This window comes from Triturus cristatus, chromosome 3_1 (assembly GCF_964204655.1).
Source record: "Triturus cristatus chromosome 3_1, aTriCri1.1, whole genome shotgun sequence".
Taxonomy (NCBI): Eukaryota; Metazoa; Chordata; class Amphibia; order Caudata; family Salamandridae; genus Triturus; species Triturus cristatus.
The window spans coordinates 856,614,170-856,639,929 of NC_140583.1; the positions used below are offsets into that span (position 1 = coordinate 856,614,170).

At 43.4% G+C, this 25,760-nt stretch overlaps 1 protein-coding gene across 3 annotated transcripts in view; it reads right to left on the bottom strand.

The window, feature by feature from the left end:
* Positions 1–25,760, bottom strand: part of RAPGEF4 (Rap guanine nucleotide exchange factor 4) — a 1,002,526-nt gene that overhangs the window by 280,712 nt on the left and 696,054 nt on the right. For all 3 annotated transcript variants that reach the window (XM_085645283.1, XM_085645282.1, XM_085645284.1), the window contains one exon: positions 17,151–17,297. In XM_085645283.1, the coding sequence (XP_085501409.1) occupies positions 17,151–17,297 (147 nt within the window). The remainder of the gene's footprint in view (positions 1–17,150; positions 17,298–25,760) is intronic.

The following is a 25,760-nucleotide window of genomic DNA, read 5'->3' on the forward strand; positions in this document are numbered from 1 at the left end:
ATAATTCCCCATCAGAATTGGAGAAATATAAATGTTAAAATAAACCATTTCAAAAGTACTAAATGACATGGTGCAGTACACATCATGTGGAAATCTGCACCTATACAAGGACCTAATGTACTTCATAAAGGCTCTCCCGCTGAGGCCTGCACGGTACTCCATAATGCAGCAGATGTGGGACATTAGAAGAAGACGTATCCCACAATAATGCAGATTTTCTGGTTGTTCCAAACTATTGAGATAAAATCATCTGGAAGATTGATCATGTGTTTAACAATAGCTTTACTAAGCCCGCTTCTCTGAATATATTTTTGGTTAGGGATGTGAGCTCAAAGCACTTCTTATGAATTTCATGTACTCATAAATATATAATTTTATTATGCAGATAGTTGGCTATGTATCCAACTTCATCAGCCAATTTGTGACAGCAAAATATTGCTCGCTTTGGCCATAACCACTTTATAGTCAGTGAAAATAGTACTGTGCAGTCTTCTAGGCTAACAAGGTTACCACTGAAAGTATCTTTGCCTTAATCTGACATACTGCCCGCTTAGTTTCTCTCAAATTTCCTAACTTTAGTTGATCTCTTCAATTCATTTAATTTGGATGTTGCCTGAAGGGTATGTTACATTGTGAACTTTTTTTTTTTTGTTGACCCTTCTCATCCACAATGGCCAACTTCTTTGAGTATTTCATATTCTTTTAACTGTAATTTCGAATTCAGCATTCTCTTACTTCTCAAAAAATCACAAATACACCACTGTGGACATCATTCAGAGGTATGATGGGAGCGAGGCTCTAGCCATCAAGGCAAGCATATACTTGCACCATTTCCTAAGGACATACACAGGGCCATCACTAGATTTCATGGGTGCTTGGATAGAATCCCCATTTCCCATTCAGACACATCCGAATGGAATGGAGCTGAAATCAAACAAGATTCATATTGAGCTATCAAAAGGATGACGGCTAGCCTCAACCTATCACCTGGGCACTGCTACAGTGTGCTACCCAAAATGCTTTTACACTTTGATTTCAAAATAATTTGCAACACTGCCAAGCTTCAAATTCATTTGAAGTGGCTGTGGAGATTGATGCATTAATTTGTGTCTTACTCTAGGAACACACATTATGCAATGTATCCAGTGACACTAACGAAGATGCTCTAACAGGTGCAGAAGGTGGCAGCTCAACTGAGATAAGACCCGGATTCACTCCCCATTCAAGTTCTCCGAGAGCTGCACAGCTCTCCATCAGATTTGTGGGCAGGTTCAGGGACTATCTTTGCTTGCCTACGATCACACTTGTTCACGAGGAATCTATTGCACAGATTCAATCCTTTCTGCTCAGGTTTACTATTCAATAAGCATTCAGCTGTAACATATATGGATATTTTCTGGTCAAGCCTGAGGCGCCAGTACTGATCTATAAAGTGCTGTATATTTTAGGGTTGAGAATATCAATACTTCCAATACATTAATACTGAGTTGTAACTACTTGCAGTTGTCAAAAATGGCAGAACTAATCACACATAGCACCTATCACCCTACTTCATTCAAGCATTTTTGACTCACCCTTGCTTTAGGGTGTCGTATCACCTAAATCTATACTGGGGCAGAACTGAAAGGAGAAACTTTCTCCGTGAGGTATACTGAGGAAGTCATTGCTGACAGAAAATGCCAGTATCACAGTACCTCCCCTTTTGCTTCAGCATTTCGCACCAGTGTAAATCTATCTGCACCGGTGCATATTTTATAGCAGAGATTTTCATTGTGAAGCATACTGACAACACCATTGCTGAGAGACAATGATATGGGATGTCCTAAGTGCGCTATAATTCTTTTCCCTTAGCATACAATGTTTAAGCTTAATAAGATAAAATCAGCACCATTCAGTAAATATGCCTCCAACGGCTGATGGAAATCAGGACACAGTACTAGTCATTTTCATAAGGTCTCTACACCTGGGACTGGCCTGCTGCCTTGGATGTGAACTTGTGTGTTTGAGGAAATATGAATTTTGTGATCAGTTATGTCCCCTATCGTAGACCCCAACGGCTCCATGTGCATGTTACAAGTACATGTATGTTCCCTCCAGTTCCAGTTATGAAGACGCAAATACATGTGCGTCCACCGTCAACATGTCCTCTTTCAGATCCGCCATGAATGGGTCAGATATTCCATTCCTAAGTATGAAAGGCCACCGACTTTATGTGGTTCACTTTCCACATTTTACAGATTCAGGTGAGTAGGCCCTGAATTCTGCCATCAAGCCTTTTCCTGCCTTCTGCCTCCGAAAGCTCCAGTCCGAACCTGCATCTGTATCCATGAACTTTGTCCTACTCCCTGCGCGGCTAACGGTGCCTGATCCAGCCTGTTGCCTGCCAAAAACTGTATTTCACCTTCAAGATTATCTGCTCCGCTCCTCATCCGATGCATTCCTGTCTAGTAGTTTAGGTAAACATTCTTCCAGCTACCGTGCAAAGGGCCAGGCCTCACTGTCCTCATGCAAGTAATTCATAGCCCCTGTTACCATGGAAGATTCCTGCCCCCTCGCATCTCATGTAGACATTTAGACGCTTGTACACACACTAACAGTCAGTATAGAATAGATTCCGTCCGAGAGACCTTTCCTTTTGGATAATACAGTTCTTTAAACATAAGATATTAGATATGATTTGGGTTTAGGTTGACATGACCCCTCAGACTTCTGTCTCCACATGTAGAGCTAAATGTCAAGTCTCCTTCACCCTCTAGTTGCACGTCAATCACACGTCATGCGGCTGCGCGTGCATCTCTGCCAAGTATTTCTGTTGACATTGCAGGATTCTCTTATGGATCCACCCACTTGTGACATCATGTTTAATGACGTATTTAGTTACGCCTATGTTTACGCCTTTTTTCATTACGTATGTGTATCATTGTCTGTATTATCAGCTGTTACGCCTCTTGCATCTGTCTTAATGTAATACTTTTCATATAAATATCATTACTTGTCAATAATGTATTGCCTTCCCTTCCTGAACCTTCGTGGTGATGGAATTTGAAGCCTACAGTTCGAACTGTAATTCCTTTATAAAGGGATAAAGCCTTTTAGAACCTCTAATACCACGGATTCTGCCTCTTATATTTACTGAGTTATTCTTACTAGACTTTACCGCATAAAAAATAGTACCGGTAATGAAATATTTACCACATAAATTGGCGCCCGAACAGGGACACTTTCTCATCTCACGCGCCGGAGGTGCGTTGCAGGCCCGGTCTCCTGCCACAGCTGAACGGACAAAAACGCGTACCTGCAGGATTTCCTGTATCTCCCTCCGGCCAAGCGGGGGCGACTGAGGCTGCGATCAACACCCAGACGAGGCGGTGAGAAGTGCGAAGTATCCCGACCAGAGCCTAGCTGAGAGAGCAAGATCCGAGGTATACAGAGGCCCACCAGGTTCCGAAGTTCCGAGTCCAGTCGAGTTGAGTCCAGTCCGGTCCAGTTTCAGTTCAGTTCCGAGGCCTTCCGTTCCGCGCTACCCGGTGAGTACCATTGCCGGGGAGGCATTTAAACGTGCACATAGGTTGTGCCGGTCAAGACGGGTTTGGGTACACAAATCCGGTCTGCACTGTTTTAGCAGTGTATCTGTACTGTTTAGCAGTATATCTAGTATGTTTTGCATATAATTCAGTATTATTTAGTGTCAGTATTATGTCAGTAACTAGTTTTCTGTTAATTATCATCGTTCATTAAATGTTAAATGTTTTAATACGTTCTACATATTGTGGTGTGAATGATTGTTCATTATTGTATTTATTGTATTAAGTGTGTTCAGATAATAAGGTCTAAAAATGCCGCTCTTTTCAAAACTAAGACAGATCAAAACCAGAAAAGGGGTACTCGAAGAAGCTGTCCCCATTCCACCTAGGGACACTCCAGGATACTTTATGTATCATAAGCATGGCCTAGATGCCGTGTTATTTCTTGATTTATGGGTGGACTACACCAAAGAGTTGCCAGAAAGTCAGAGGTGGCCCGCAGCGGGGACCTGGGATGCAGATTGTATCATGAGAGTAGAAGAAGAATTATGGAAAAAGAAAGCCAGACAGTCACAGAAAGATGCCATTGAATTATGGCGTAAAGAATCATATAGACGTACAGAAAAAGCGCTCAGACAAGAAGAGAAAGGTAGGGAGAATTCGAATAAAACCCGAGAAAATTTATTAATTGAGGAAGGTACCCGAGTAAAAGCAGAACAAGTAGACAGACAACGAAACACTCTTATGAATGGTATGTATCCTCTTTTGGCCGAAGGGTTACAAAACAGCAAAAGATATTTTCCTTTCTTCCTATTTAGATGATGTAGCTCCTGAATATGCTAATGCTCCGCCACACGCACAGCCCACCGATGGTGCTCAACGCCAAGATCATCCGTCTGTATCCCGCAACAACAAACTCCTACGCCCGTTCCCACAGGTCCGTCCGTTTCTACCGTTTTTCCCGCATCTACAATTTCTATCTTACATCCAACAAATCCTTTCTTGCCCAGCACCTCAGATGGTGCTACAAGAGGTACGACAGACATGTTTGCCACCCCGCCGCGAAATAAACAGACCCTTAGAGATTTAGCACTCCAACGTACACCCCAACTAGCGACATCCGACATGTTTAAAGAACACCTTGTGGATTGTAGATACGATCCAGTGCCAGGTAAACAGGACAGATTGCTACTATCATCACTACGTATACGACGAGCTACATTGTATTTAATGACGATACCAGGAATGGTTGAACACCTAGACAATATATATCACTTTGTCCAAACAGGGCGAGGCCCAGAAAGTATTAACGAAGCTATGGAATACCAGAAAGTGGATGTACAAAGACAACTACTACGTTTTTTCATAAACTGCGTGATCAGGAACCAAGACAGGCCTGAGGCAGATCATGATACCATGCAAAAACTTGCCAAATGGGGTCAGAACATATCAGACGAGAAACACGATAGACAGGCGTGTATAATCGCCATGTATCGAAAGATCCGCAAGGAAGTAGAACGAATACATAAAGAAAGACGAGAAGCAGACAGAATTGAATCAGAGGGAGAGGAGGAGCAAGAACCAGAACAATTAGATACGATAGCTTACGTAGGTAGAGGAAGACCCCATAATAATACTAGAGGCTTTAATGATCCGATACGTCCGATACGTCCAGAATGTAGCAGACATTTTCAAGCCCCTATGTTAAATACAAGGTCCCCTGAACACCTCTTCCAAGCCGCTGATAAATTACTCCGAGATCGAAGGGGGTACAATATGCTCGATTCCATGGATGAACAAGAATTAGCCAGGTCAGCAGTACAATGGGCTGACAGTCCCAGCAAATACAGTGATGATGCACTAGCACACACGTTTCTGAACCTTACCCCATACGAACAGCGTTTAGCTGGTATATACATGATTCAACACCTCCTTATATTATATAAAAGCCAACACTCCGATCCTGGACCCTTACCTGACATATTGACAGAACTACTCACGGATAAATGGAGAGGGTCAGGTACTGATTTGATTAAAGAAATTCTAGAATTTCGAAACCAGTATATAGTTTCCGCATACCCAGAACACGTTCCAAATCCCACTATGGGAAGAAAAATGTATCACATAGATAGACAGAATCCGTTACGCGAAGTACACCCAATCAGAGGTGAAGATAATAACTTTACACGCGTGTTTGTGTACACGCCTATAACTAAAATTGAATTATTAGAAATGAAGAAAGTAGTACCCAGCCATGACAAGGATCCAGCAGGTTTCCACCGGGAGATAAAAGACATGTTGCTCATGGGAGAGTATACCTACCCCGACATTATGAAAATATTGAGTGTTAATGCCTGCCGGTGTTTACGAGAAACTCAAAGAAAAGGAATGGGAGGTGGGAGACCAAAAGATAGATTGGACAGCATTAGAAAACGAAGAAAAGGCCCGAGCTGCAGGATCAGGGCTTGGGGAAAAGACTACAGCACTACCAGGATTACTAGTACAGGTACTGCCACGTTTATTAACTACGAAAAAGGAGGACTGGGGTGCAATCTCAGCCTGTAAACAAAAGCAAGATGAAGACACTAGTGATTTCTATTCCCGATTTGAAAAATGTTTTGGTATCAATAGTGGCATAAAAGCAAGTAGCGAGTCATATCCACATCTGTTTGTGACAAAATTAGTTGAAAATTCCCTGCCGCAAGTTAAGAATAGAGTATTGAAATTTGAGAGTACCTGGCAAGGTAACACCCCGTCACAGATGTTACAGATGTTACAATATCACCACAATAGAATTAGAGAAGAACAAGAACATGAACAAAGACGTATGAAAGATACGAAAATGAAAATGCTTGTTGCCCAGTCAGTTCCAGCTGATGGTCATAAAAAAGGTGATTCTGCAGGTCCGACGAAAGGGACATGCAACTATTGTAAGCAACAAGGTCATTATATACACGATTGTCCAGTTCTGAAACATAATATCGCCACGGGTAGAACACAGGAAAGACCACGTCCACCTAGACAGGATCAGAATCAACAACAAATCCCTCAGCATGCACAACCTAGGTCAGCTCCGCAACAACTAGCTCCGCAACAGGCAGCTCTACAACAGACCGTAGCACCACCACAAGCGCAGCCTATTGCTGCCACACAAGCAACAACGCAACAGATGTACCAGTATGCACAAAATGACTATCCCGATTATCAGCGATACACATGAAATAGCCTAGAGAGGGAAGTTGGCTTACCCCTTATCGAGGTTCCTGTAGATCAAGAGGGACCTTATGTACATAGTGAACTATTAGGGGAAGACAGAAAGTTTTTACTTGATACAGGGGCAAGCAGAACAACTATACGACGCAGTGAAGTTCTAGGGGCACCCCTCTCAGGCTCACAGAATATTTCCCTTGGATTCTCAGGAAAGCCTATCATTAATGAAGTAACGCAACCCCTTCCACTTACGGTTGGTCCATTGACACGAACCACAGATTTATTGCTTACTAAATCATGTCCAGAAAATTTGTTAGGTATAAAAACATTGAAAGCTCTAGGAGCTATAATATGTTGTTCTCCGGAAGGAGTACGATTATTTTTACGTGATTTCAAAGGTCACTACGTGTCCAGAGACATGGATCACCGGCTGCAGAATTTACCTACACATCTATGGGCACAAGGCCCAACTGATGTTGGTTGCATGAACATTACACCATATCGAGTCACACTAAAAACAGGAGTAGTACTACCACGAATGCGACAATACAAGTTACCACCAGATGCTGTTGTGGCTTTGCTGCAAATCATTGACGAGCTCATTGCACAAGGAGTGGTTGCAGAAACCGACTCCAATGTATGTAATTCCCCGATAATTCCGATTCTTAAAAGAACGGATCCAAAAGCATCACCAGTATATCGATTAGTTATTGATCTGCGCGAATTAAATAAATGTATTGTACCACAATACCCTGTGGTCCCAGATATCTCTTCATTACTAACAGCTATTGACTCAGAAGCAACGTTCTTCACTGTAATTGATCTCAAGAATGCCTTTTTTAGCGTCCAAATAGATCCGGAAAGTCAATATTTGTTCGGATTTAGTTTGAATGGACGAAGTTTTAAATTCACACGCGCACCTCAAGGATTTACAGAAAGCCCCAGCATCTATAGCCAAGCACTGAAACGAGAACTCGACAGTATCCACATGCCAGTTAACACTGCCTTGCTTCAATATGTCGATGATCTGATGATCACCGCCCGAAGCGAACCTGAATGTGAAAAAGCGTCACTGACGGTTTTAAGATTTCTGGCCGACAAGGGGCACAAGGTGTCCCCTTCTAAGCTGCAATTCTGTGTCCAGCAAGTTGTTTACCTTGGGCACTCGCTGTCCAAGGAGGGAAGACAGCTTACACCCGACCGCATCCAGTTAATTGCTAACATGTCACCACCAAAGACACAAAAGGAGGTGCGGGCTTTTATAGGTCTCACTTCATACTGTAGGAAGTGGATCCCTCAATATGCATTTCTAGCAAAACCACTCATCCAGTTGACAACACAGGAGGCAGCCACATCGACTGTCCTCCCTTGGACTCAAGAACATACACATGCCTTTGAAAGCTTAAAGAAAGCTTTATGCCAAGCACCTGTTTTAGCAACACCATGTTACAGTAAGTCTTTTACACTCTTTGTTACAGAACGCGAAGGTACTGCCTTGTCAGTACTCACTCAGGAACAAGCAGGATCACACAAACCATGTGCTTATTTCTCTAGTACATTAGATCCAGTAGCTCAGGCTCTTCCTGCGTGCCTGAAATCAGTGGCAGCAACAGCTTTAGCAATCAGACAAAGCGATGCCATAGTGTTAGGACATCAATTGACAGTACAAGTACCACACGCAGTAGAGGTTCTCTTGAACCACACACAAACACAACACTTGACTATAGCAAGACTCACCGGTTATGAATTAACATTGTTTCAGCCACATATAGAAATCAGACGTTGTAATACGTTAAATCCTGCCACACTTTTGCCCGTAAATGGAACAGATCCATTAGCACATGATTGTATTGAAGTCATTACTATCACGACGAAACCCAGACAAGACTTGACAGACATCCCTTTATCAGATCCAGACCTGACATTGTATGTAGATGGTTCATGTATGAGAACAAGTACAGGAGAGTTAGTGGCCGCTTACGCAGTCACAACAGACACTGAAGTCATTGAAACAAATTGTATTAACACTTTGTCAGCTCAAGCAGCAGAGCTCATCGCTCTGACACAAGCCTGTATTCAAGCCAAAAATAAGAAAGTCAACATATACACAGATTCACGTTATGCATTCGGAGTCGTCCATGACTTCGGCGTACTGTGGCGAGAGAGAGGTTATTTAACTTCTCACGGTGCCCACATCCAACACGGACCCCTCATTCAAGCCCTATTAGACGCGATTCATCTACCTATTGCAATATCGATTATGAAATGCAAAGCCCATACAAAAGTTACCGATATCATTTCTCAGGGTAATGACCTAGCTGACAGAACAGCTAAACAGACTGCTCAGAATCAGACCCATACAACTGACACGACAAAGACAATAGTTCCGACACCAACACATTGCATGACAGTTAAGGATCCCGCCCTTGATGTAATTGACATACAGACACATGCTACACCAGAAGAAATAAAGAAATGGACTGAATTAGGAGGGATCCAAACGGATCAAGGATGGATGACGAAGGAAAAATCTATATGGTTTCTTCCCGACTCCATGGTTCAAGTCATCATTAACACAATACATAGTCCAGCGCACCTAGGAGAAAAAGCTATGCTAGACAGTATTCAACACATTTGGTTCAACAAACACTTGCGAGCAGCAGCCAAACAGAAAGTACGTACCTGTATGATATGTTGTCAGTTTAATCCAGGTAAAAGCATCCCCGTAGAGCAGGGTGGATTTCAACCTCCCGATCATGCTTTTGAAGTCCTCCAGATGGATTATATCCAGATGGAACGATGTCGAGGATTCAAATATGTTCTCGTAGTTGTCTGTGCTCTTTCCCGTTGGACAGAAGCCTACCCGGTTTCAGATTACACTGCCCCGACTACTGCCAAACAGCTAGTTCGAGAATTCTTCCCACGATTCGGTTTACCACGTGTCGTGTACTCAGATAACGGCCAGCCATTCTCATCTGAACTAATGAAACACGTTTCACTTCTGTTAGGTTACCAATGGAAATTCCACTGTGTTCGACATCCCGAGGCAGCAGGTCTTGTGGAACGCCATAATCAAACTCTGAAAATTAGATTGTCCAAAATATGTAGAGAAAAAGGTGTCGATTGGATAGTAGCCTTACCAGTTGCGCTCTTTTATATGAGAATGGTAGCACATTCTCGAACAGGGCTATCCCCGTACGAGGTGATCTTCGGTAGACCACCAAATATGTGGGGGACGCCTATACCTCGCAAAATCACTGATGTTGACTGTAATATGCTGACAGACTACCTGGCTTCCTTGATGTCTGCACTACAATCTTGTCGTTCACAGGTAGCTGCAGCTTTTCCCGATAACACTGAGGTGAAGCCCCATGACGTGGTTCCAGGTGATCTGGTTCTTGTGAGGAACTTCGACCGGAAGACCCAGTTGGAGCCCAGGTGGAAATCGCCCAAACTCGTCTTGCTGACAACAAGGACAGCCGTGAAGGTTGAGGGACGTAAAGGGTGGTTACACTCGAGTCATATCAAGAAATTTTATGGACTACCGTCCGATGTGAACACTCAGCCCTGCATTCCCTCACAGACAGACTCAAAGCTCCCCTTGGTTGAACAGACAAAAAATGAACTCTATAAACTGAAATTAAGGTCTAGCAAGTCAGACAATTTGATTGTTTAAGTCCTCTCCAAGGTGAATCGGTTGAATTTGTCTCTGACATGTATCCTCTAGACCGAAATAGAGAGAGAAATAGACAGATAAAGCTTAAAAACCATGCGTACTGTAAATCGCTTCGTAGTCACTGCACAGTTACATTATTAATTTTGTTTTTTCTAAGTCTTTTGATCATCATTTCTAGTGTATTGTTACATATGTATTACCCTATTTCTAAGCATGCTTACAATGTTACCGCAGAACATTCTTTTAGCGAATTACCTCCGCATGAGTTGTCTTATAGATTTGCGCTGCGCAACAACACTTTCATTAGTATGTTACATCATTCCCATCAGACCAGCAATGCTACAAATTGTTGGATATGTGGCCGACTCCCTCCCTATCAGAACTATAAGGGAGTTTTGCCCCTCTTTCCGTATCCGTTCACACACAATGGCTCCTGTGGAGCATGGTTTAGTTTGATTAATTCCCTAGATTCAAATCCCGTAGTTTATCAAGACAACTGGGTATGGGGAAACCTGAACCTAGTTTTGCTTAAAGTCTGCTACCCTAACAAGGAGGGACTTCCCAAAAGAACAGGAACTGATCTAGAAAATGAAGTATATGGATTAGGTAATTTTACACTTAACCTCCTGATTCTGAATGTTGAATCCGAAGCTACGCCAATCTTATCCGTTATGTCAGTATTCCCAGTTAAAGGGGAATTATGTGTAAGAAAGAATGGTTCCATACACATGGGCCATAGTAAATGCACCACTGTAATAAAATTCAGTGATCAAGGCAAGTCTACATTTAGAGCTTCCCGTCATTCCTACTTCATATGTGGCCAGACCGCATATATACGTCTACCTCTAGATTGGGATGGTACCTGTTACATAGCATTCCTTCTGCCACCTGTTTTCCTAGCCCCTCCTGATTATCACAGAAATACCCATTTAGTACACAATAGACAGCAGAGAGATCTCCCGATTGTCGATTACACTGAAACGGCATGGGAACAATACACAGATTTCAATAAAGGTTTCTTTCCCTATATAGGTACAGTCACTAATAGTAAGCTGATACGTAGATTAACTAGAACCCTTGAAGCAGTAGTGAACGAGACTACTTCCGCCTTAGGAAATTTAACAGAAGAGCAGTCTGCGATGCGGATTGTTGTGCTTCAAAATCGTCTTGTCCTTGACGTCATCTTGGCCGATAGGGGCGGAGCTTGTAGGGTCATCGGATCAAGTTGCTGTGTTTTCATACCAGAAAACTCGCCGTCAGTATATAAAGCCATAACTCGCCTTCATAAGATTATAAGCCAGATACACCAGAGTCCAGGCACCTGGACTTGGTCCGGTTGGTTCTGGAGCGTGTTGTCAGCCTGGGGATGGAGGATCCTATCCTTCCTAGGTATTGGCTTTCTCATACTATTCAGTTGCTGCTTATGTCTACAATGTGGGCCAGCGATTTGTGGTCTGTGTGCCACATCGTGTATCCCGCATCCAAGTTTTCGTTCAAGATCCCGGAAGAAGAAAGAAGAACAAATGATGCTATATGACCAGATCGATGGATTGATGAAGATCGATATCTCCTGAGGGTCCGTAGGGGACAAGGGGGGAATGAGGAAATATGAATTTTGTGATCAGTTATGTCCCCTATCGTAGACCCCAACGGCTCCATGTGCATGTTACAAGTATTTATTTATTTATTTATTTATTTACGCAACTTTTATAGCGCGACAAATACCCGAAGGTGTCTCGGCGCTGTAGAGCAACTGGAATCTATCATCAAGTCATCCTCTTACTGATTAAACAGCCATGTTTTCAAGAGCCTGCGGAAGCTCATCAGATTCGGGGCAGTTTTGATGGCTAGTGGCAAGAGGTTCCAAAGTTTTGGAGTGGCCACAAGAAAGCGCCTGTCTCCCCAGGTGACCGATCTTGTGCGTGGCACCGGGAGGAGACTGTTATTGGCCGATCTTAATTGCCTCCTAGGAGTGTACAGCTGGAAAGCTTCAACCAGGAACCTAGGTCCAATGCCATGTACAGCCTTATAAGCAATACAGAGGGCCTTAAACTTGACGCGGCTCTCCACTCTCAGCCAATGAAGCTGACGAATACCAGGAGTGGTAGATTTGCGACGAGGGATGTTGAGAAGAATCCTAGCAGCCGCATTCTGAATAGATTGCAGCTTCGTTGTGACACGCTTCTGGGTGTGAAGGAGAAGTGCATTCCCATAATCTATCCTGGAGAAGACTAGGGTAGAGACCAGGGTCTTCCCAGCTGACGGCGGGTGATAAGGCAGCAGCTTCTTGATTTTTTTCAAGATGAAAAAAGACGACGACACAACCTTGTTGGTGTGGAGGTCGAAAACCAACTTATTATCAAAGATCACTCCCAGGTTTCTGGTTTTTTCTACTGGGACAGGTGGAGGGCCAAGCTTTTCTGGCCACCAACCAAAGGACCATTCAGGGGAGAGTCTTCCAAAGGTCATGATCTCGGTCTTATCCGAATTGAGGCGAAGGCAGTTCAAAGCCATCCAGCTACTAACCTCAAGCATAGCTTTCTGAAAGTTGGCTGCTACCGTGAGACCATCCTTATGGATGCCCAGCACCAGCTGGGTATCGTCTGCATACGATGTAAGCTGTATCCCATAGGCCTTTATTATCCTCGCCAAGTCCGCTACATAGATATTAAAAAGCATGGGACTTAGCGAGGAGCCTTGTGGGACTCCACAAGGGAGTGCAGAGATAGGGGAATAGAAATCTCCCAACTTTACTGTCTGGGTACGGTTTGCCAGGAACGATGAGATAAGATCCCTGGCGCAACCGTTAATCCCCAAAGCAGTGACACGGTCGACCAAGGTGGCATGGTCGACCGTGTCGAAAGCTGCTGACAGATCCAGAAGGATAAGAACAGCCGCCCCTCCCTGGTCCATGATCACCCTGATCTCGTCAGAGGCCTTTATCAAGGCAGTCTCTGTTCCATGCCCTTTCCTAAACCCAAACTGCGTATCGTCGAGAAGCTGGTGAGTCTCGACGAACTCTGAGAGCTGTCTATTCATCAGGTATTCGCATACTTTGGCAGGAAAGGGCAGGCACGCGATCGGTCTGTAGCTTACAACAGCTGTGGGATCTAAGGAAGGTTTTTTCAGGAGGGGTTTTATGACAGCGTTCTTCCATATACTTGGAAATTGGCCTGTCGAAAAAGCAGTATTGCAGATCTCCATGAGAGGGCGGGAAATCACTTCTGTGAGTTTTGACATCACGGATGGGGGACAAGGATCCAGTGGGGAGCCCGATTTGATGGTAGAGACGATTTTAATCACATCCTCATGTGAGGCGGGTAGAAAGCATGGAAAATGGTCATGGTTGTAGTAAGACAATGCTTCTTTCCCGCTACCACCTCTACATTCAGTTCTAGAGTTATCTTCAAAGGAAGCATATATATCTGCAACCTTTGTGATAAAGAAGGCTGCTAATTCGTTACAAAAAGCCTGTGAGGGCTCCACTTCAGGCCCGACAGGGGGGGTAGACAAGCTGGTGACAACAGAGAAGAGTTCTCTGGCCGAGTTAGCAGCGGTCTTAATTTGTGCCGAGAAAAATTCGGTTTTTCGGGCCAAGATTGCCTTTTTGTAAATCTGAAGGGCATCTTTATAAGTTTGTCTGGCTATGGGGCAGTAGACCTTCCTCCAGCGCCTTTCTAGATTTCTGCAGTGTTGGCGATGTAGTCGAAGATCTTCATTGTACCAGGGGGCCGAGGGGGATACTCTGTTGGGCTTCGTAATTTTCTCTGGGGCCACTAGGTCAGCGGCGCTTCGGATCCAGTCCTGAAAAGCCGAGGCCGATAGTGCCGGAGTATTTCCACCCTGAGGACGGGAGGAAGCCAGGGAATATAGCATCTGAGGCATATCTGCAGTTTTCCAGGCACGAGTGCCCATTCTGGTTCCCGGCCTGGAGACTAAAGGGGCAACAGGTCGTATGTCTATTTGAAAGATAATGGCCCTGTGGTCAGACCAAGTAATTGGGATGATATCTAATACAGATATACCAGGGTCATTCGTGAATAGACCATCAAGGGAATGTCCAGCTTGATGCGTAATGCCCTTGACTAGTTGGTGCAACCCTAAGTTGGAAAAATCAGCTGTGAGTTGGGCAGTATCGGAGTTGTCCTGCTCTTCCAAGTGAAAATTAAAATCTCCCAATATAGTGTATGTATCAGAACATATAATATTGTCACTTAGGTCAGAAAGGGAGGAAAGAAAAGAATTACGGGGGCCAGGGGGACGATAAAGTATGACACCCTTTAGTGCCTGCTTGGGGGTAATGCTAATGGCAAAAGCGGCTGATTCGCAGTTAGCCGAGTTTATAGGATCAAGTGTGGTACGATATTTATCCTTAAAGATAATAGCAAGGCCGCCACCTCTTCCTACAGGCCTATCATGTCTGACAACACTGTACCCCACCGGAGTAGCATTACAGAAATCCGGACCAGACCCGGCATCTGCCCAGGTCTCAGTAGCAAACAGTAGATCCAGATCATAAGTAACGATAAATTCATTGATATAAAAGCTATGACATGGAAGTGAGCGCGTATTGATGAGCGCAGCTCGACATCCATGCGAAGCTCTGTTCACTACAACATAGGACCTGCCATCCTGTAGGCCAGAATGGGCAGGAATGCTGGATTGGGGGAGAAGATATCCACAGCCTGGACACACAAATAATCGAGTGGCCATCGCATCTTTCAAGGGGGCCGTAGTACAGGTCGGACAGATCTTACCAACATGCAACTCTTTTAAGTGCCGGGAAGAGTACATCAGTCGGGGGGCAGGGGTTATGGCCCTGGGCCGTGTCCGGCCGCGGACGGGCGCAGACGGGCGCAGACGGGCTTGGCTTTGGCGCGGCTTCGGCGCGCGCCCGCTGCGCCAGCCCGCTGCGCCGTCTAACATGGTACTCATTATATAGAACGTGAGGAGGGTGGGAGGCCAGCGCGACTAGAGCGCAGCCCCAGCCCACACCCAAGATGGCGCCCGCCGCCGCCTTCCCCAAAACAAAAGCGGTAAGGCGAGGCAAGAGAATGATAGTGCAGCGTGAGTAGGTGTCAGTGTGCCTGCTCTCAATTCCCAATTAATCACTGTATTTTAAAAGTCCCCCAAATTATTTAGCACATAAAAATGTTTTTGGTTAAAAACGCTACTTTCTGATCAATAAAACGACAGGAATTGGATGATACACGCAAGTTTGCTCGCAGCCCTAGTACTCCCGACTAGGGAGAGCTCTGAAGGCAGCGAGCGGCGATGAAATCACAGCTAAATAGTCTGGGGAGGGCGGGAGGCCAGCGCGACTAGAGCGCAGCCCCAGCCCACACCCAAGATGGCGCCCGCCGCCGCCTTCCCCAAAACAAAAGCGGTAAGGCGAGGCAAGAGAATGATAGTGCAGCGTGAGTAGGTGTCAGTGTGCCTGCTCTCAATTCCCAATTAATCACTGTATTTTAAAAGTCCCCCAAATTATTTAGCACATAAAAATGTTTTTGGTTAAAAACGCTACTTTCTGATCAATAAAACGACAGGAATTGGATGATACACGCAAGTTTGCTCGCAGCCCTAGTACTCCCGACTAGGGAGAGCTCTGAAGGCCCTGTATGTTCCCTCCAGTTCCAGTTATGAAGACGCAAATACATGTGCGTCCACCGTCAACATGTCCTCTTTCAGATCCGCCATGAATGGGTCAGATATTCCATTCCTAAGTATGAAAGGCCACCGACTTTATGTGGTTCACTTTCCACATTTTACAGATTCAGGTGAGTAGGCCCTGAATTCTGCCATCAAGCCTTTTCCTGCCTTCTGCCTCTGAAAGCTCCAGTCCGAACCTGCATCTGTATCCATGAACTTTGTCCTACTCCCTGCGCGGCTAACGGTGCCTGATCCAGCCTGTTGCCTGCCAAAAACTGTATTTCACCTTCAAGATTATCTGCTCCGCTCCTCATCCGATGCATTCCTGTCTAGTAGTTTAGGTAAACATTCTTCCAGCTACCGTGCAAAGGGCCAGGCCTCACTGTCCTCATGCAAGTAATTCATAGCCCCTGTTACCATGGAAGATTCCTGCCCCCTCGCATCTCATGTAGACATTTAGACGCTTGTACACACACTAACAGTCAGTATAGAATAGATTCCGTCCGAGAGACCTTTCCTTTTGGATAATACAGTTCTTTAAACATAAGATATTAGATATGATTTGGGTTTAGGTTGACATGACCCCTCAGACTTCTGTCTCCACATGTAGAGCTAAATGTCAAGTCTCCTTCACCCTCTAGTTGCACGTCAATCACACGTCATGCGGCTGCGCGTGCATCTCTGCCAAGTATTTCTGTTGACATTGCAGGATTCTCTTATGGATCCACCCACTTGTGACATCATGTTTAATGACGTATTTAGTTACGCCTATGTTTACGCCTTTTTTCATTACGTATGTGTATCATTGTCTGTATTATCAGCTGTTACGCCTCTTGCATCTGTCTTAATGTAATACTTTTCATATAAATATCATTACTTGTCAATAATGTATTGCCTTCCCTTCCTGAACCTTCGTGGTGATGGAATTTGAAGCCTACAGTTCGAACTGTAATTCCTTTATAGAGGAATAAAGCCTTTTAGAACCTCTAATACCACGGATTCTGCCTCTTATATTTACTGAGTTATTCTTACTAGACTTTACCGCATAAAAAATAGTACCGGTAATGAAATATTTACCACATGTTACTCACCCTGAGAATTCTGTTGAAGTCCTCCTTGTCTACCCTCAGGAAGTGGCAGTTGTCCTCCCGCAGGACAATCGATGCTGCACGTGGTGCGTCGTTAACGAGAGCCAACTTGCCAAAATCATCGCCCTCGTGTAGCGTGCACACTACACCCTGGGAACAGAAAATAAATAAAAATCATTATATAAGCATGCACTACAAGGGGATCCCAAAAGAGTGCTGCTGTTCAAACGGGAACACAAACAAATGTCTTGGCAGGGGTAGAGCTTAGTAAGTGAGATTCGGGGGATGAATCTCAAATATCCCAACTAAAAAAGCCGTGGGCTGCAGGCTGGAGGGGTGAGATGACGAAGATTCAGTATGGACTTTTTCCATGAGGAACAAGGTCAGCACTGATTTGCAATAAGTGGGCCCCTGTCTCAAGTGGCACATTGGGCAAAAGTGATGATTTTGAATGCTACCCGGAATGATTACCACTAGTTGGACTATTTGCAAGTATTCATCCCATCATGTTTTGGGTCTTTGCTTGCCAGTAGTATGCATGGAAACCTGAGACTGGCGCAGCTTTCCAAATCTACTACTGCCAATGTTTGTGTGAATTCCAAGAAGTAGTACATTTGCAACCATTCAAGAAATACTTCTGTGGGCGCATATTAATAATTATTTTAGTAAAGCAGTCGATAATTAGGCCTGATTCACAAAAACAACCTACACTTTCGAGTAATTTGCATTTTTTAGTTCGTTTACAATTTTTTGCCTATTCCCAAAATCCAAGTGTAAATTTACTCCAAAATTGTAACTTAAATATATCCACCAAATTAAAGGGCCTTTGGATTATTCACAGACTGTATTTTGTAGTATTTTTGTAGTACTGTAACAGTACTACACACATACTACAAAATAAAAGTCACAAACTGCAAAATAACAGTGGTGCTTTAGAAGTGCAGGTTGTGAATAACATTTTGCCGTTTGTTTGTACTGCTATTGTAGCAGAACAAAATGCACTTTATGAAAAGCCCCCAGGCCCTTTGTGTAAACACTAAAGTAGTTGTGTAAACCGTAAACGTGGCCTAGGTGTTTATTGTAGATGAAGCAACGTTATTGCCTATTAATTCAATCATAAGAGGTACTTCAACAGCGCACATCCTGAATTCAAGTATTTAAAAGTACCCTGATATGTGATAATAAAGTAAAAGGAGGCTCTGAAATAAAATTATTGCCCAGGATCACACAATTTAGACAAGCAATGAAGTCCATATTGATTCCAGGTTATCTGGTTTTACATTTGGAAATTCAGGCACCAGATGTATATCTCTGTCTTTTTATCCTGTTTTACTGCAAAGGTCGGTTTTGTCTTTTATTCTTGACCCACAACAAAAAAAGCGGCACGGCCACAGCAGACCCGACTCAGGGTCCCCTTGACCCAACTACCAAGCCAAGAATTCATCTATATGGGGGAAGTCTCACCCCAAACACTGCCCCTGAATCTGCGCCCCTGCGAGTTGGGGCAATTTAGCACCCACTGCCACTTGCAGGAGGCAACACTTGACCACAGAGGCTGTTGTTCATCGAGAAGAATCAACACTGGAAAGTGAATACTTCAGTGCCCCTCAGATTAGACAACATGTAAAACTCTCTGCTCAGCACGCCATGAAAGGAGCCATCAGACATGTGACCCGTGTTAGATGACGGATTTCCTTACTCTCAAAGCATGCTTCCTTAGTACTACTGCGCCAGCCGCCACGGGGGTCTGCTAATCACCCTCTGCGTTTGCTTGTGGTTCCTGGTGCTAGCAGCAGGGAAGGCAAGCTATGCCATCATTTATTTCACAGAGACGGCTCCTGCAGGAGGGCCCACGGAGACAGAATTCAATAACAGAACAGAATGAATGCGTTCATAGCAGTGCACAGCTAGAATCAGCCACTACAAACTGCTCGCTTGGTGACGTATGGCTTTCTATATATGTGGGCTTTGATCTTGTCCAGAAGGGGCCTCTGGGATAGGTTTACGTAATCTAAAACGTCTGAAATCATCTGAAAAATGGTGGAAACAAATATTTAGCTGTGTACAGTAAAGGCCGGGTTTGAAACCAAAAGCACCCTGGCATAAATGCTCAAACCTGCCCACCTTCCCTTTTTTTGTTATTTATTTTCTTACAGTTTTTATATAGCGCAAACTTGGGGCCCAAGAGCATTTGAGCAATTTACACGAACACCAGGTTACATTACACCAGACCACATTTTTTTTTTTTTTTTTAGGCAGGAGAGATTGAGTGATTTGTGCCTATTCCCAAAGACACCAGCTCCTGCGCATAGGCCACATCTCTTCTGCCTTTCTTTTTTTTCTCTCTCTCTTTCTCTCCGCCCACTCAAACACCCACTGCCTCCCCCACCCCCTCCCCTCACGGCCCACCCAGAAAGATGGAGTCATTTTGATGGCCCCGTGGCCACCTTGGGTATTCAAAAAGAGGCATTCACCTGCTCCAGTAAAGTGAGAAAAAGCCCTCTGGGTTAACACGCCCTGTGTATAGTACATACAATATGGAACGGGCGCTCTTTCTGGCAACAGAAGAACCTAAAGTATGATGTATGTCATCCTCATCCCTAAATCATGTAATTAGTTCCGAAAACAAAATATGTGCAGACTAGGTCAAAGGCAGAGGGAATCAAACTGTTCTCCGGGTTTAAGCTGTTTGTGGGTGTGAAGTAGGGGAACCCTGTTAAACATTACCCTCTCTCGCTCAAAGTAAAATAGAGTGTAATAATACCCATACAATGTTGACCTCGGCAGAAAACATCTGGTAACCTTCTAGTAATATGAAAAGCCCCTCTCTTTTTATGCTTACCCGAGGCATATTTAATCAGTCTTCTAGAGCGCCTAGTGAGGTTGATTATGTGTTCAGACTCTGGGTCTTCTTGGAGTAACTGTTACACGACACCGTGATGCAGAAACGCACTGTGGACTACAGTATTCTGTACCTGACTCACGAGGGGGGCCCTTTAAGCTTCAGGACATCAGAACGGAAACATTGGTGGGAAATGTGGGGGACGGGTATGTAGACCCGTATCCCCACACTTCCCACCGATGTTTAGGGTGTGCCCTCTTCCAAAAACTACAGCCTTCAGAACACTGCAAAGGAAACCTGAATTTGTAGAAAAGTATAACAAAACATTATCTTTACTTCCAACAACAAAAATTGAATAAAGTTTAGTTAATTTAGAAACATTAACGCCACCTGAGTGAAATTATCACTTTACTAAACTCTAAATACAATAGTCAAAAGCTGGTGTGTTGACCTCTGCAATGTGCCAGGAGATTAATAGAATTACTTTTGCAGCATTTTTACTAACATTTTACCACTTTGAGCTCAAAACATTTTTTGAAATCTACAGATTAAGCAGAGGGTTCGATTATGTGACAAATGTGAAAAATAACTAATTATGTGAGAAACACCGCAGCTGCGCAGTTAAAAATGTCCATTGGCTCACCCTACAGGTATTTTAATGCACTGTCCCACACATTTAAAAATGATTTCATGTTACAGGACAGACCCAGGTGAACCGCACATAGCAAAAAGGACATCACTTGACCTACAAACAATGCCACAGCCCCATTGGGCATAACATTGCATTAATATGGTGTCATGGTGTGACTTGGCAAATGGTCATAGGTTGGTAGCTCTTGGGACCTGGGGTACGATATAAAAGCTGTAGCAAAATGCCAGCTCAAAGATGCTCAATTTAGGGTAGAACAGATGTTTTTTTTTTTTTTTTCAAAAGCGTAAAGTTTTTCATTAGCCTGGATTGACCGAGGGAGGTCTTATTGGAGACCGACAGCCAACACAAGGTCCCCATTGCTCCAGATAGATGTTTTCTTCATCCATGCTCACGGACCAAAAGGGACACTTTATAGTGAGAATGAATCAGATGTGGGATAAACCTAGATGGACTGTACTGGAACAGTCTGGAGAAAGAGTAAAACAGCTGGACATTTGTGAGAGCAGTTCAGGAAAGAGAAGAAACTACAGCTGAAACCTGAGGCTGAAATGCTAATTCAGGAATTTTACAAAGAACATTACATTGGATTGGTAGTCAAGTTGCATGGGGACAACACAAGTGATCAGCACATATAGTATGATCTTGGACTTTCCCACGATCATTCTCAACTAATTTTTGGTCGTGCACCTAGGGATTGTCACAAGATAGTTTGATAAATTCTAAAATGAGGAGTCATGGTCAGGGCTGAAGTTAGCAAACTTGGGTTCTGATTTAGAGTATGGTGGTCTTACCTCTGTCTGCAGGGTAGCGGAGAATGTTATGTGGGACAACTTGATGGATAGAAGGCGGCTATATTTAGAGGTCACTGCTGGCCCACCAGTGACCTCTATGTGAGCACAGGAGCCACTGAGGGTCCTGTGAAGGCACTGAAGTTTGTGTCCACGGCCAGAGTGTTTTAGGTTCCCAAGCGCCAACCTTTTTTGTTTTTCACAAACTAACTCCCAAAACAGGAAATTCTTTATGCAAAAATACAAATGTCCCACACCCTGAGAGTTTTGTTCCAAGACACGGTGTCATTATTTATTTTTCTGTGTGTGACAGACACAAAAAAGGGCATCAGACTGTCTGCTCTAAATAGTGCCGGCAGTCTGAAGCTCTTACTCCAATGGCTCCTACTCCATGGGGTATGTTTTCAAACAGTGGAGCCAGCGGGTGCACTGCCATCGAAAACGGACACCCAACTCATATCTGTGAAGGCAGACCGAGGGTTAATTAATTCATGAATTCCACATTTGTAAAGCGCAAACATATCACCCCTAAGACTGTCAAGGAGCCGGGGAGATTAAGTGACCTATTGCCTAGAGTCACATGATACTGAGCTGAGCTGCTGCCAATGTCGGGGATCGAACCATTATCTTCGCGCTCCGGAGTCGGCCACTCTGGCCGCTGCGCCACACCTCTCCTCTTTAGGAGGGTTTGGCCGACAGGGTATGCTGTCACATTTATGATGGAGTACCCTGTCCACCAAACTCTAAATAGGGTCCTTGGTATAGTTGGCACTGTTGTGCAGCTGTACAATTAGTTCTAAATTAATTTATTTCGCTATTGGTAGTAACTAGAGGTTGAACAGAGTGGTGACAATGCTAACCCTTAAGTCCAACACAGGTCAATTTGAGTAAAAAGAGTGCTCCGGGAGGCAAGACACAGCATGTTTGTGACCACGTAAGATTGATTCCATCCAGCCTAAGGATGTGATGTTTTTCTTATGGAGCTCATTTAGAGAAGTGCAGTGGTCTATGGTTTTGAAGAATGCAGACAGATCTATTCTGATCAGTGCCTGACACCAGCATCATCAGTCTGGAGATGAAGAGGTAGAGTACCCACTTTACGTCTGCAGAGGTATAACAGATTCTTCTTTATAAGAAGTTAGCCAGATGTGGCAAATTTTAAATTAGCCGATAATTTCTCATCTTGTCTGAATAGGATTGTTTTTGGGTTTTTTTGGACCGGTTGATGAGGAACTTTCATGAGGGCTGGCTCATCAATGTTCATATGGAGGATCAAATGATTTATCTTAATGGCTCAGATGTGATGGTGGAACAATGAGAATTTTAAATTGAGCTGCAGTGCCAATGAAAAACTGAGATCATACGAATATGCTGTGACATATTATTTCACAAAATTGCACCTCAACCCAAGGTATGCGCACAGGACAAAGGAGTGTTAGGGATAATTGACATTAAGGTTGGTTTAACATCAAGATTTTTTGGGAGAGTTCCGAAATAGCTAGAGATGAGAGCTTCTTAAATTCTCCCCAATTGTTGCTGCAGACTATTTGTGAAGTGAGGCACAGAGTTTTAAAGAGGAGCTAGTCTTGGTGTGATGTACCACAATGTTCCCCCATTCATTGAAAAGAGCAAACATTTTATAGCGAAATTGAATTTGCAATTCTATGAAAATGTTACTTTAAAATATTGCAAAAGGTATACGTGGACATTAAGATATCAGAAATAATTCCTCTCATCCAATGATTATAGTTTCCCCACTATAGTAATTCCAATAATATATTTTAAAGGTTAGAAATGTTCAGGAAGGATGCATTCATAAATATTTTCTCTAGCGTATTTGTTTTTTCTGACAAGTCTGGCCTTCAGCCTATCAGTAAAACAGATGTTGACCATTTCTGAGAGAGATAAGAGGAAGCAAATAATAGAAAAAGATCAACCTGTTCAGGATGAATAACCAGTACGAGTATGGAGGCCGAGTGATTTCTAAGGTCTCTTAAAAGTACACTGTAAGGTAGATTGTAAGTTGACATTTGAACAAAAGAAAAATGGTATTGCATGGGTAATTAACCATGCTCTGAAAACTGAAGCATTAACTAGCATTCTCACCTCTCTAGAGACAAAAAACCAAGGTAAATGTATGGCTGTTCCAATGGGTGGTTTCATAGACTAATTGTGGGGTGTGACCTTAACCATGAAGTCTTGTGAGTATGGAAGATAGCATCAATTGAGATATGGGCAAGCAGATCATCTATCTTTGGAATCCAATAAGCATCTTGTGCCAGGGGACTGCAGAGGAGTGGGAAATGTTCTGAATGAGTGGGAGATAAAATAAATTTCACAAGCAGAAACTCAGAATTATACATGGGTTTGCATCCTTGTGAACAATTGCAAATGCATCACTTCTACCCTTTGGTGGGGGAGGGGGTTGAAGCTAGGTTTTATATATGGTGGACACTAGGTGAATGGCCACAACTATCTGTAATTGAATTGGCTTAGTGTGCAATAATATATAGAGCAGGTGGCTCTCCATAATGTTGTGGATTTTGGGGTGCTTTACTGTAGATCTGGCAGTGTTCAAGGCATATTTCAATCTGGATCAGCGTGTTGTAAATATACTCACTTGAAGTGTCCCTGAATCCAAAGTCAACTGGAACTGGATTGATTTTCTGTTCCAACTACAACATACATCCATTAAAAACCTGCTCTAAAGTTGGACACTATGATGATGAGAGCATAACTTCTGTGCCATGCATTTCCAACATTTTCCAACAAAAGCAGTTGAAGAGCAGCATGTAAGATCAGATAGCTATGTGCACAGCAAGGTCTCTTATTTTCCAACACGTATGCTGTTGACATAAAATATATTGTACAAAAGTTTGCCATATGCTAACTATGTTAAGGTATAAACCTTTGAGCACGAGACAGTCATTGCATTGTTTCAGAAAAAAAAAATACGATTACTTTTGTTTTTATGAAATATATTTTTTATTGTTCTTTGAACTTATACCGCTAACTGGCACATTCCCTACTCTACTGCGATAACCAATCTAAGTTAAAAGCACCCCAAATAACAGAGATTCAGATAATCTATGCTTGGGCTACCACCAAAGTCCTTATCATTGACAAGGACTGATCTTCATCATTTATCGTGATGAGCTTCATTCACTGATGAAGGTGAGCAAAATGACTTTTATTAAACGTTCCATGAGCACTTGCACCTTATTTGACAAGATAGGTCTGGTTCTGGACAATTACTAACTTTCAGAATATGAATCAGCAAATGGCAAGGCCCTCACGTGCAGCCAGGCATGCATCTCATAGTCTACCAGAATACCTGAGCCACAGCACATCAGCATCTATTGTACTTTTTCCAGGCTGCAGCACTGCAAGTTGACAGGCATCAAGCCACCCATGTTTGTCACACATTTAGTTATGACGCCCCAAAAAAATCAAAGAGATCCTCCTACAGCAATTGTGCTTTCCCTGGTTTGTTTTCATGTTTTTCTGGAGTGTTATGGACCTAAATCAGGGCCCTTCACTTTTTGACACTTTGTGGTTTTAAAGATTCCCAACACGCCTTAGTCTGATGTCATCACTTTCCCACCCCCTCTAAAATTGAAAAGTTTAAGCCTACAAAAAACAAGTGACACCTCATACTGCAGAGGTTTCCATTTGACTCAAAAGAAATTCAAATTCCTAAATGTTGACAACAAAACACTAAGGCAATGCATCAATTGTCAATTCAAATGTACAGATACATGATTTTGTGAAACAGTTCAGAGTCTACTGGGAGTGATCCTGTCATAAGAAACTATCTTTCCACAGGAGATTAGCAGTAATTCAAATGGATACAGGCGATTTGCAAGCACTTCCACTTTAATTCTGCACAAAGAAAGAAATGTTTCCTGGACTGTCCTTATTGAAATATCCAGGGCCAGAGCAAGCTTCTGTGGACCTCCACAAGATGTCTTTTACCAATAGGCAGGGCACTTCTACCGCTTAGGTAGAAGTGCAAGCCTTTTCAGGGCAGAGCCTTTACGATGACCACAATTTTGGTAAGTGAGCTAGGGAAGAAGACTGAAGGTTCCATCTCAGTCCTTGGAGCAGATGGTCTGACAGATGTCTTCAATTCATGAGACTTTGTTGCAGATGAGTCCATAAGCCATGCAGGAATTCTGGAAAAGACTCCATCACAAGTTGGGTCAAAGAATATATTGTTTTACAGAAGTCAGCTGCCACTTCCAGTAATTCAAAAGTCCTTGTCCTTGGGCTATACAATCAAATATGGATAAGAGTTGTACCTTAGTCATTACTCATGAAGTTTTTGGGAA